Below are 12,819 nucleotides of genomic sequence, written 5' to 3' on the forward strand. Positions count from 1 at the left end.
ATTTGGAAGCAACCAGGTTTCTGTTAATAAAGATGAAGTGGAGAGTGGATGTTGGGTGGATAACTAACAAAGTCAGTCACACTGGCCAATGATATCCACTTGCTTGGCTTTCACATTTGAAGGTGGCCCCCTGAAATTCTGCTTTCTAAGGGCTTGATGGATTGGGGGAAACCAATAAATACAATTACTTAGAAACAAGAATCAAAGTCTAGATTTAAATAAAAAAATCCTCTAGAGATAATTCCAAAAGCATGTAGTAAACCTCTACTACATATACTGTCCTTTTATTAGTGTCTGCTTTCAGAAAATATGCTCATCCAAAGATAACTGGAGAAATGGCTTCGAAATTCTTTACATTGCCTGAGTTACTGTTTATTAATGTACTTATGTACCTCAAAAAGGATTCATGCATATTTCCTCCAGCACAAGCATTCAATTAATCTCTTTTCTTTTGTCCTTTTCAGGCATGTGGTCAATGTAAATATGTAATTTAACTCTCTCTTCTCTCTTTAGAGAAAAAGAACCAAATTCATTGCCTGCGATTTTCTGACTGAGTGGTTATACAAGTAAGTTGTTCATGTTTTGGAATATCCAATGACCGTAAGAATTCAATGATATTAATTTGCAAGCAAAATAGCAACAATTGACTTCACTTTGTTTATTATTTTTGTGTCAATCAAACATATGACGCCATGACCAGTCAAAATCCAAAGAGGATAGATGAACCGTTCACGGAATTCTTCTCCATTCCATTTGTGGCTGAGTGGCTGAAGCACCAGTAAGTAGCTACACAAGGCTTCAAACAATTAATTTCTAATTTTAAAATTGTGTTAATGATAGCTTTCTTCAATCCAGGGGAACTAACTCATGCAATCCACCCAGGACCCCAGGCCAGTTATATTTGTAGCTCTTTTTTCCTCTGGTTATTTCCAGTCTAGTGTAAGCACATCCTGTCCATTTAGTGATTTTTCAAGAAGCACTTTAGAAATAAAACCGCTTTAAAAAATTCTTATCCTAAGTAATTCATCTCTTTTCTCTCTCTGAAGGTCATTATACCTCAGGGAAACCTACTAAATTTTTCTAAATATTATTTTTTAGTTATTCGAGTAATTCATTCATCAACTCTCCATTTAAAATACTAGAAGATGAGAGGTTGAAATTCTTTTGATCATCATTCCACCCTAGGTCTTGTCTCTCTCACAGATGTAATCAATCAGGCATGTTGTGCATCCTTCCCGATCTCTTAAAGTTAATTACATAAAATTAATTTACATCCATGTAAATTTAGCAATACAGCTTTCTATGAGCTATTTTCTTCATCATGGATATAAAAATCATGATGATGAAAGCAGATAGCATTTATTAAGTGCCCAAGTCACTGTTCTCAGCATTTAACATGAAGGAATTATTTCAGTTCTCATAACAATGCCTATTACCAGCTCCATCTTAGTAAAGAGGAACTCTATGTGTCATTCTGCAACTTGTTTTCACTCAGTGCAAATGTGCGTTTTTGAGATCTAGCCATATTGATTCAGTTACATTTAGTGCATGCCTTTTGATGAGCATATAGTGTATTTCATTTCTAGACTGCATAATTTATTCAGGCATGTAGGAAATATTTATTCAGCACCTATTATGTGCCAAACATTATTTTAGGTGCTGAAAATAGAGCAGTGAACAAACTAGCTGCAAATCCCTGCCTTCCTGCAACTTCTAGTCTAATGGGGATGGCAGAAGTGGGATAAAGAAAAATAAAGCAGGAAAGGGGAATACGTAGTATTAAGGGGACATAACTTTATTTAGAGAGGTCAGGAAAGACCTTACTTAGAAGGTAAAATTCAAGCAGTGTTCCACTGTTTTAAGGAACAGTTTTAAGAAAAAACAGTACTAGTTAGAGAAAATAGTATATGTTTAGCCTGTTGCTTTAAAAATGTTTCCATTCCACCCTTTATAAGAACAATGTCAGGAAACTGAGGCATCAGGAAATTGAGTGAGTCTTGCAAAACCACATATTAAACAGAGTGGATGAACTTAAATTAGACCTTCAGCTCTCAGGCGTCACATCTTTTACTTAAATTGGCCCTTCCTGAGAATGTCAAGTTGAATCGACTCTTGGCTGACTTTCTCAGTTTGGAAAGTTAAAATACTCTAGATATTACCAGATTTTTAAAAAAAAATCTGAGATTAGCTATACATTAAAAAGAGAAGGACATTGGAAAACCTTGTTTCTTATTACAAGGTTTTTTTATTTTAAATATTTAGGTTTAAAAAATTTCATCCACCATGTACCTTTGTTACAATTGATGAAATAATATTGTATTGTTACAGTAAAACAATATTGTAATTGTACTATTAACTATAGTCGATAGTTTACATTAGGGTGCCTTCTTTTTTCCTACATACCACACTATAATTAACAATTTGCATCAGTGTGGTACATTTGTTATAATTCATGAAAGAACATTTTTATAATTTTACTATTAACTATAGTCCATAATTTATAATAGGATACACTATGTTGTACGGTCCTATGTTTTCTCTTTTTTTAATTTTTATCCTAATAACATATATATGACCTAAATTTTTCCCTTCTAGCCCCATTCATGTATATAATTCAGTGCTGTTTTTAATTATATTCACAATGTTGTGCTGCCATCACTACCATCCACTTCCAAACTTGTACAATCAACCCAAATAGAAATTTAAACATTAAGTACAATTTAAGCATTAACTCCATGTTCCCTACCCCCACCCTTTAGCCCCTGGTAATTGCTATTCTAGATTCTGCTTCAGTGTTTGCTTATTCTAATTATTTCATATCAGTGAGATCATATAATATTTGTCCTTTGGTGTGTGGCTTATTTCACTCAACATGATGTCTTCAAGATTCACATGACTCAGAACTTCGTTTCTTTTTACGGCTGAATAATGTTACCTTATATATATATATATATATACCACTTTTTGCTTATCCATTCATCGATTGATGGACACGGGTTGCTTCCACCTTTTGGCAGTCATGAATAATGCCACTATGAACATCTGTGTGCAAACATCTGTTTGAGTCCCTGCTTTCAAGTCTTTTGGGATACCTAGTAGTTGGATTGCCAGGTCATATGGTAATTCTATAGTTAGTTTTCTGAGGAACTGCCAAACTCTGTCTTCTGCAGCAGCTGCACCATTTTACAGCAATATATTACTGTTCCTACTTCTCCACATCCTCTCCAATACTTGTAATTTTCTGTTTTTTTTTTTTTAATAGTAGCCATTCTGGTGCATGTGAAATAGTATCTCATTGTCGTTTTGATTTGTATTTCCCTAATAGCTAATGATGTTGAGCACTTTTTATGTGCTTTTTAGTCATTTGTCTATCCTCTTTTGAGAAATGTCTATTCATTCAAGTCTTTTGCCCATTTTTAAATTGGGTTGTTTGTCTTTTTATTGTTGAGTTGTAGGATTCTTTATATTTTCTGGATATTAAACCTTTATCAGATATGTGGTTTCTAGATATTTTCTCTCATTGAGTAGGTTGTCTTTTCACTTTCATGATAAAGTTTTTTAATGTGCAAAAGTGTTTAATTTTGATGATGTCCCATTTACCTTTTTTTTCTATTTTTGCTTGTGCTTTAGATGTAAAGTCTAAGAAACCATTGCCTAACACAAGCTCCTGAAGATGTTTCCATGTGTCTTCTAGGAGTTTTATAGTCCTGGTTCTTATATTTAGGTCTTTGATCCATTTTGAGTTTCATTTTTGTATAAGGTATGAGGTAAGGGTCCTTCTTCATTCTTTTGCGTATGATATCCAGTTCTCCCAGCACCATTTGTTAAAGGGACTATTCTTTCCCAGTTGAGTGGACTTGGCAGCATAGGACAAGGCTATATTGGTATCATTTTCCAATTTGAGACTTTGCTTTGAAAATTAAACATTATTTTCCCACTCATAATAATCAATGAAAGAGAATCTTAAAAATAGGAGAACTTACATTCACAATGTAACAACCTCTCTAAGAGTTCTCTTAAATCTTTAGTCTTTGATTATACAAGTGTCTTAATTTAAAATGGTTGCTAGCTTCTTTTGACAACTTATATAAATATATATTGCAAAGGAGCAGCAGCAATGATTTCAGCTGGACTCCAGAGAAACTGAATCACAGGAGCTCTTACTTTAACTGGGATCTATATTCTCTACTGCCATAACCTTTCAAAGGGATACCCAGAAGCATGATAAAAATTAATGATACTAATCTAATTCATTTGATGCAATAAGCGTTTATTGAACACCTACCAAATGCCAAGCACAGAGCTTGGTGGTGTGGAAAAAACAAAGATGGATTGGGGTACGAGAGATGTTTACAACTGACTGTAATTTCTGTAGTGAGTGTTGCAATAACAGTGTTAACAAAACATTGAAAAAAAAATAGGGAAGCAAAAGACCATCCAAAGGGCCCTTCCTGGCCAACCTGGAGCCAGACTACCTGGGGTCATGGCCAAGCTAGTCAGTGCCCAGATTTATTCTTGAGAGGCAAGTATCCAGGTGCTATAGCCTTTCTGAGTATACTGTTGAGCAGAAAGAGTCAGAGAGGCAAATGGGAGCCAAAGTCCTTGAAGAAAATGAGGGCAACATGAGGAGACAATATCTAATAAAGGTTTTCTTTCCCTTGGCACTACTGACATTTAGGACCAGATGATTCTTTGAGCAGGAGGTGGGGTGGGGGAGTTCATCCTGTGCATTGTGAGATGTTCAGCAACATCTCTAGTCTCTACCCACTAGATGCCAGTAGCATCCCTACAGTTGGGACAATGAAGAATGTCTCCAGACATTGACAGATGTCCCCTGGGGAGAATAAAATTGCCCCTAGTTGAGAACCACTGCTCTAATCCATGGGTTTCTACCCTGGCTACACTTTAAAATCATCTGGGGAGCTTTGCACAAATATTGGTGCCCGGCCTTATCTAAGACCTATTGAATAAGAATTTTCAGAGTATAGCCCAGGCATTGGTATTTAAAAAAAAAGAGTTTTCTAGTTGATTCTAATGTACAACTGGGCTTGAGATCTCATCCATAGGGAAGAAGAAATGCTGTTTCTTGGAAATAACAAGTAGTATAATAATAGCCAACCTTATTGAGCAATTATTCTGCTAAGTGCTTTTATGCATGTTATTTTATTTAATCTTCACAGCAACCCTAGGATTTGGTGCTAAAGCTGAGATTCTAGAGCTTGGAAGTTGAAAATGAAGTGAGATGGGTCTTCAAATATGGTGAAGATTGGGGGCAGGAGCATGGTTTGAGCAGGGCTTAAATGTACAGGTTGGAGGGAGATGAATTGTGAAGGAGATACTATTAAATATTTAAAGGAAGTAAAGTAAAAACTAATATTTCAGGTAGTATTGGTTAGAGTTAAGAGCATGAGCTTTGGGAACAGACAAACAGTATTTAAATCTGTTTTACCTCTTATTAGCCAAATAACCTTGGGCAAGTGCTTATTTATTACTGTCTAGCAGATTGTTCAAAAACTTAATGCCTTAAAACAACAAATCTGTACTATCTCATGGTTTCTGTGGGTCAGGAATTTGGTAGCAGCTTAGTTGGGTGGTTCTGTTTCAGGGTCTTTCATGAAGTTACAGTAAAAAAAATATCAACCTGGGGTTCAGTCATCTGAAAACTTAACTGATTTGGGCAAATCTGCTTCCAAGATGGCATACTTACACGATGCTGGTTGTGGACTGGAAACCTCAGCTTTTCCCCATATGGGCCTTTCCATGGGCTTCTTGAGCAACCTCCCAACATGGTGACTGGCTTCCTTTAAAGTGAGAGACTCAAACACAAAGAGGAAGCCACAGTGCTTTTTAGTGTTTTGAAGTCAAACGCAGTTACTTCTACCGCATCTTGTTAGCTTCAAGTGAGTCACTGAGTGCAGTTCAAGGATTACATTCAAAGGGTGAGTAGTTAGTCCCTACCTTTTGAAGGGAGAAGTATCAAAGAATTTGTGAGCGTATTTTGAAAGCACTGTTCTCTAAGCTTCAGTATCCTCATTGGTACGATGAGGTTGTTGTGAAGATGTGGTGAAATGATCCACACACTAATGGGGTCATGAACAGGCCCAGCACGCAGTGACAGTTGAATGGATGGTAAATAGAGGCTGTTACTGTCCTTGAGAAGAGTGATAAGCAGAAAAAGTCATTCCAGGCCAAAGACACAAAGATGGGAGAAGGCAGACATGGTCCAGGCACTGTGGGGAAGACCAGCATACCTGGCTTATAGGGCATGCAAGGGTGTAGGGATAGAGGAGGAGATGCTGGCAGACAGGGGATGGTTTTCAGTAAAAGCATGAAGTTTGGGTACTGTTGCATAAGCAAAAGAGAGCATCCAAAGGTTTTTGAGCAGAGGCATAATGTGATAACACTGTATTGGCAAGATAACTCTGGAAACTGTGTAGGAGATACATGAGACTGGGGAGAACTTGGAGTGAAGGCTACAGTAACAGCTCTGGGCTCAAGCCAGTGAGCCAGGATATGGAAGTAGAAAAGGAGAGGTATAGGATGGGTAGAATGGGTGGTTGGCAAAGGATGGGTTTAGGGGTGAAGGAGGGGTGTGCCTGAGAGGGAGAGTGTTACTTCTGGGCAAATGGAAGAGAAGAGACCTATCCAGAGGAGCAGGTTCAAGGGTAAAGATTCCTGCCTGGGACACATTGTGATTGACATAACTCTAGGATAGTCATATTGGAAACACTGACCTGAGGCTTAGAATTGGGATCTGAGGGAGACATCTGTTTGGGAATCTTGAGATCCCTATGGCAAACATGTGGATTGAGCCAGGATAAGCAAAAGCTGAAGCTTGGGCATCCCAGAGCTGGTTCCAGAAGTTCTGTGAAGAGAGCACTTAACTGTAAGTCAGGTGGTTGGTAGGGTGGCCAGGGCTTGCCTTTGTGTTTACAAAGCAAGCCAAAGTTTCAATTTAGAGTCTGTGTTGATTTGACATGACTGGTAGGGAGGGACACTCCCTAAGGAGATGTGGCCATTGATGGTCCCCCTTCCTAGAAATCACTTACATTTTAAAATGGCATTATGGGCTTTGTAAAATGGTACACACTCATAAAAAAATTTTCAAACCAAACAGAAAAGTAAAAAGAAAAAGACAAATAGCTTAAGAGCTTACTTCCGAGATAGAACCTTTGCTGATATTTTAGTGAACTTCTTTTCAGATACTTCTCTATGCAGATATGCACACATACAGATATATAAGAAGGCATATATTTATTCCTCTGAGACCAGAGCTTAAGAATAAGAGACAATTTGAGGTAGAGAGGAGAAAAACTGAGAAGGTTAATGGAAGGCAGTGTCCTTCTGCTCAGCTCTGTAGGTGTGAAGGCATCTGCTGCGGTTCCGGAGGCTTGATTGGGGTGTGAGGACAAGGCATGCAACAGCTGCTGCAGTGAAACCTGTAGGGAATCAGCTAGGGATAAATAGGGCTGGCCCAGCTGATGGCCTGAATCTGTGATGCATATAAACAGTCTGCTCATGTGCTCAACTCAAACAACCTTCTGCAACCCTGGAAAGGGGGTGGAGAAAACAGATGGCTGGGTAAAATCAGAGCTGGAGACTGGCAAAGCTGATATCATAAAAGGTCTAGAATGGGCCCAGGGGATGTTTTAGGTACAAGTGAAAGCACTTTTAACTTTTCTAAAAATAATGTCTTATATTTTTCTCATAAATTAGTATCTATTCTAAATGATAAGATTTTAATGATTTAATTTAATAAAGATGTTAATGATTTATACCTAATTTTCAGGAAGGAAAAAACCCACTACATTATGTGTTCACATTGAAAGTAAGAATCGTACCAAACTCAGAAAGTCTAAAATGGGGATAGTGGGATCCATCTTAGACTCAAGAAAATATGTTTGTTTGTTTTTTAAATTTCCATTTGTGGATTTTGAGTCCAACAGACTATATAAAAAATTAGGAGACAATTGAAAATTTGACTCAATTGATAGCAGATGACATAAGGAATTATTACTATTTTATTTAAGTTCTAATAATGATAAATGGTTTCACAGTCATGGTAAAAAAGTTACCTTTACGATACATGTGGCAAAATGTTAAAAGTTGGGGTATCTGGTTGCGGGGTGTGTTGGGGCGCCCTGTATAGGTTTTGTAATATTTTTACAACTGTCCTATAAGTTTGAAATTACTTCAAAATAAAATGTTTATTTAAGAAAAGTTGTCTTTTAGAGAAGCATGCTGGAATATTTATGAATAAAGTGATATGATGATGTCTGGGATTTGCTTCCAAATAACATGAGCAACGGGAAGTAACATTGAAGGACTATGACATGGAAAATAGTATCACTGGAGCTGGCTGATGGTGGCATGGGTTCATTATATTTTTTTCTATCTACTTTTGTGTATTGTTGAAATTTTTCAGAGTAAAAAATTTAAAGAAAAAAAATGAGATTTTTGAAGCTCCTCATGAGCAATTGATTAAATGGCAGATGTGCAGTGGGCAAAGAGGTATTTCCCACTGGCCATGAACTGGGAAGGCTGTCCTTATCCATCGAATGGCTGGAGTGACAGACAGTGGGAAGCTGAGTTTTCACAAGATCCATGGTGAGAAATTTAAATGGTCTAGCAGGAAAGGGGCTCTGGAGCAAGGGGAGAGTGTCAGGTACAGGCCCAAGCAGTAAGAATGTTCTCGATGCTGGAAAGGCCTTGGTCATCCCTCCTGAGACTGGTCCCTGAAGGTAGCCTCACTCTCCCTCTTTCCCTCCAATCCATCCTCAAAGCCAGTTCTCTCCAGCAACAATGGGAAGATGAGCCTGACCAGAACATTGGGCCTGCCCTAAAGAACATGGATCCAATCATCTCAGCTTGCCTGGGGAACAAGAAAATGGCTTTCTAGGTCAGAGGTCAGCAAACTTTCTGTAAAGGGCCAGAAAGCAAATCTTTTAAGCTTGGCAAGCCACATGCGGTCTCTGTCTCAGCTCCTCAACTACTCCATTGTAGTGTGAAAAGCCACAGACAATGTGTGAACAAATGAGCATGGCCATGTTCCAGTACAAGTTTATTTATGAAAAGAAGTGGTGGTCAGGATTGGGTCCATGGATTGCAGTTTACTGATCCCTGTTCTAGGTGGACACCAATAACCTTCCCAAACTATGGTCTTGTCAAGGGCAAAGAACAATATAAACAAAAGTGAGTAAGTGGGAAACATGGAAGGACAAGAAGATTGCAGTGGGAGAGAGGAATTTGGGAGATTGAGATGTGATGGTCTTCAGTGATGACCCTTTCTAAGATGAGACCATTCCGTTGAGTGACTTCCATGGAGGGAAGTGGCCCCATGTGAGCAATTCCCCTTGCCATTCCAATTGGTAGGTGAAGCACAAAAATGGGAGATATGACTCAATTCTGTCATCATTATATTTTGTATCCGGCAGCTCATAAGGCAATGACTTCCTTCTACTAACCCACCTACCAAGCCTTTATATAGTGTTACTATGTACAATGAGCAGTGTACAAATATTACCAAAATTTAACGCACATGACAACCCTACAAAGCAATCACAATCCCATTACTTTCATTAGTCAGGTTAGCTAGGCTAGGTTGCAGTTATAAACAATACCAAAAGGCCAGTGGCTTAACCCAATAACAGTTGATTTCTTGCTCACGCTGACCATTACAGTTATACCATCTGGATGATATGACCTTTGAGGTCACTGAAGCCAAAGAAGTAAAGAATGGAGGAGGCATCCCAGTTCTTAACCTTCTCAGCCCAGAAAGTTCTCAACCTTCCTCCCTCTCCCACAGAGCATGGCTCCAAACCAACTGCAGGGGAGGCTGGCAGATGTAAGGGAACACATGGCTATTCACTGACAAATACCAGCTGTCCCTGCCACAGCCATGTTTCAGAGAAAGAACTGAGGCCCAGAGAAACTACGCTATTTGCCCGAGATCACAAGCTAGTAAATAGCAGATACAGGAATGAACCCAGGCAGCCTGGCTCCAGGGTCCAGGCTGTTGAGGTCATGGTTAAGGGCTCTGCTCTACTGCCTCTCACATCGTCTGGTAATTAAAGTGATCAGTGCTAAGGCTGGGAGAAGATGGGCTGGGTGAGACTGATGGAAAAATGTGAGATCTTTGTGTGGATGATTTGAGGACATGTAGGGGAAATTTTTGAACAAATGTGATTGATATTCAGCTTATGTACTGATTTAGAACTCCACTGTATGATATGTGCAGGTGAGCATTTAAGCCTCAAATAACCCTATCTGCCAACCTTGGGAGCCATCTAAAGGTTAAGTTTAGTTCTTATTTGAGGGTTCTTGGTAAGACATCTAACCAGCCTTCAGTGCTTGAGGTCATTATATTGTCAGATCACAACTAGTAAGTTGGGAGAATTTGTCCCAGGTGGCTGCCAATTGCTTATCACACAGATGATGGACCCTTCTCGCATGGGTCCACCATAATTTAGCATACTCTTCGCTCTGCCCACCCTTTTCTTGGTTATCCATTTCTCTTTAATGATGTGGTTTTTTAAAAATTATTTTTGTGTGTGCTGTATGGTAGGGTCACATTTCATTATTTTTCCATTTGAGTATCCCTTTATTGCAGCACCATTTGTTGAATTTTGTTTGTTTGTTTGTTTTTCTTGTTTGTTTAATTTTGGAGGGGAAGGTGCATGGACCAGGAATTGAATCTAGGTCTTTCGCATGGCAGGTGAGAATTCTACCACTGAACCACCCTTGCACCCCCTTCATGGCATTTTTTTTTGTATGGTCAAGAACGCTGATAAAACTTAAAAACTATCTCAAGTTTATAAAAATCGCTAAGATTTATCAAGTATTAAACACACATATTTGTTAAATAAACTAAACTATACAGTAAACAGGGATATTTAAGATCAAGGCTTATCAGGTAATTAAATAACTCTAGAACTAAAAAGTCTTTCAAAAGGATATTTTGTTCCAAATGGCAGGAACATGGATGACTTTTTGCTTTCTACTTTAAGTATCTATTTTTTGCAATATTCTGCAAAATTACCTTAAGACTTAAAAACTGATTTAAAAAATGGACATTTATTCCATTCTTCGATTTTGTTATATTTGGGGTGCATGACTACTTTGCCTTTGCTTAGAACATCCCATTCCTAAATTTACAGAAGGCAGAGGGTTTTTCTTTTTAAATTAGTTAATGATAGCAAGCCAACTATGAGCTAGCTTAAGCAAGGCAAGAATTTATTATAATTATACTTGAGTGTCTGATTGAGCCCAAGGAGAGGAACTCAGATGGGCACAGACACCCTCAGAACCACGGGCGGGAATACCACTCAGTTTCTTCATCTGTCTCCTCTCCCTTCCTCTCTGTGTGTCTGTCTTGTTCTCTCTCTCTGGACTCATTGCTTCTGCAGTCCCCATGGCAGCAAAGTGTTCCAAGCTTGGCTTTTTAAAGTCCAGCCCCTAACACTCCAGGGAAACGTTCTGATTGGTTCAACTTGGGGTAAGTGCCCACCTCTAAGCTAATCAACACTAAGAGTCACATATGGGTGACAAAGGGGAGCAAAGGTAGGTTTGGGTGACAAAGGGGAGCAAAGGTAGGTTTTTCCAAGAATAAGTGGGGTTCTCCCTAATTCAGTTATGTTATCACTTTCTTGTTTTCTGTAGTGGACATTTGTGTTTTTTCTAGCCCTGCATTGATTTGCTCCTTCTGGTTACAGAACTCCCTATGTTCCTGTAAGGATCGCCCTCTCCCATTCTTGGTCTATGTAATTTGGTGAGCTGACTCCATCCCTAACTCTGGGTTGGGTGTGTGACCCAAGTCTGCCCAATGAGGGCAGTGAATCCTTCTGATCACAGTGATTACTAACCACATGGGTCTGATCAGAGATAATCCTGGGATTTTACAAGAAGCAAACAGGAAAGAGTTTCCTTTCCACTGCACTTGGAGCTTTGAGGTTGTAAGCTATGAGCAGCTGGGGGCAAGCACTTGGAGATATTGTGCCTGAGTTAACAGCAGCACTGAGAGGTGGAGAGAGCCTGAGTCCCATTGCATTCTTTTGAGCCCCTGACTAAACCTAGGGCCAACTCAGTACCTTCTGAGTGAAGGTAACCAATAAATGCTTTTTTTTTTTTCAAGTCAATTTGTGTTAGATTCCTGATACTTGCAAATGAAAGAACTTTGACTGATAAGTTCTCCTACATGGTATTGCCTCAACTGCCTTTCAGTACTCTATATTAGTCAGCTTTCTGCAGGTTCTGCTGCAGTAATAACCGAATCCCAAATCTCAGTGCCTTATAACAGCAAAGATTTGTTCCTCCTCTTGTACATGCTGGCATATCACCCTGTGCTCAGCTCCACATGTCTTATGTCTTTTCATTCTGGGACCCAAGATGAAGGAGCAACCCCTTCCTCAGTTTCACAGCCAGGGTAGAAGAGCAATGGCTGAACCATGCAATGGCTTTTCTCAGTCTGTTCACATTTCATGCAAGTCAGATGGCCAAGCTCAGTATCATTGGTACCAGGAAATTGACTCCCACAGGGAAGAACCACCAGGCACATGACAAAGGGTGGGGATGCACAATTCTCCTAGAGGAAAAGAGGCAAATAACTGGGAACAATAACACAATCCACCATATGATGTAATCAAAGCTTAATGAGGGTGTTTTCTTCCCCACCTTTCAGTAGTGGTGGATTATGTCATCTCTCCTGTCAGCTTGACTCCTATTTATAAACCCAGCACCATCCTCTTTTGAAGTATAAAGTTCTGATTTAACCACCCAAACAGAAGCAATAAAATTATGTGCTATTATATTAAGAACAAGAAA

At 38.9% G+C, this 12,819-nt stretch overlaps 1 protein-coding gene across 8 annotated transcripts in view; it reads left to right on the plus strand.

The window, feature by feature from the left end:
- The window catches only part of IQCK (IQ motif containing K), a 135,670-nt gene that overhangs the window by 44,230 nt on the left and 78,621 nt on the right, over window positions 1-12,819 (plus strand). For all 8 annotated transcript variants that reach the window (XR_013168047.1, XM_077141717.1, XM_077141718.1 and 5 more), the window contains exons 5-6: window positions 514-566; window positions 701-778. Coding sequence is in view for 7 of the 8 variants with exons in the window: in XM_077141717.1 (XP_076997832.1) it covers window positions 514-566; window positions 701-778 (131 nt within the window). In the remaining variant the exon portion in view is untranslated. The remainder of the gene's footprint in view (window positions 1-513; window positions 567-700; window positions 779-12,819) is intronic.

This window comes from Tamandua tetradactyla, chromosome 23 (assembly GCF_023851605.1).
Source record: "Tamandua tetradactyla isolate mTamTet1 chromosome 23, mTamTet1.pri, whole genome shotgun sequence".
NCBI classification, from domain to species: Eukaryota; Metazoa; Chordata; class Mammalia; order Pilosa; family Myrmecophagidae; genus Tamandua; species Tamandua tetradactyla.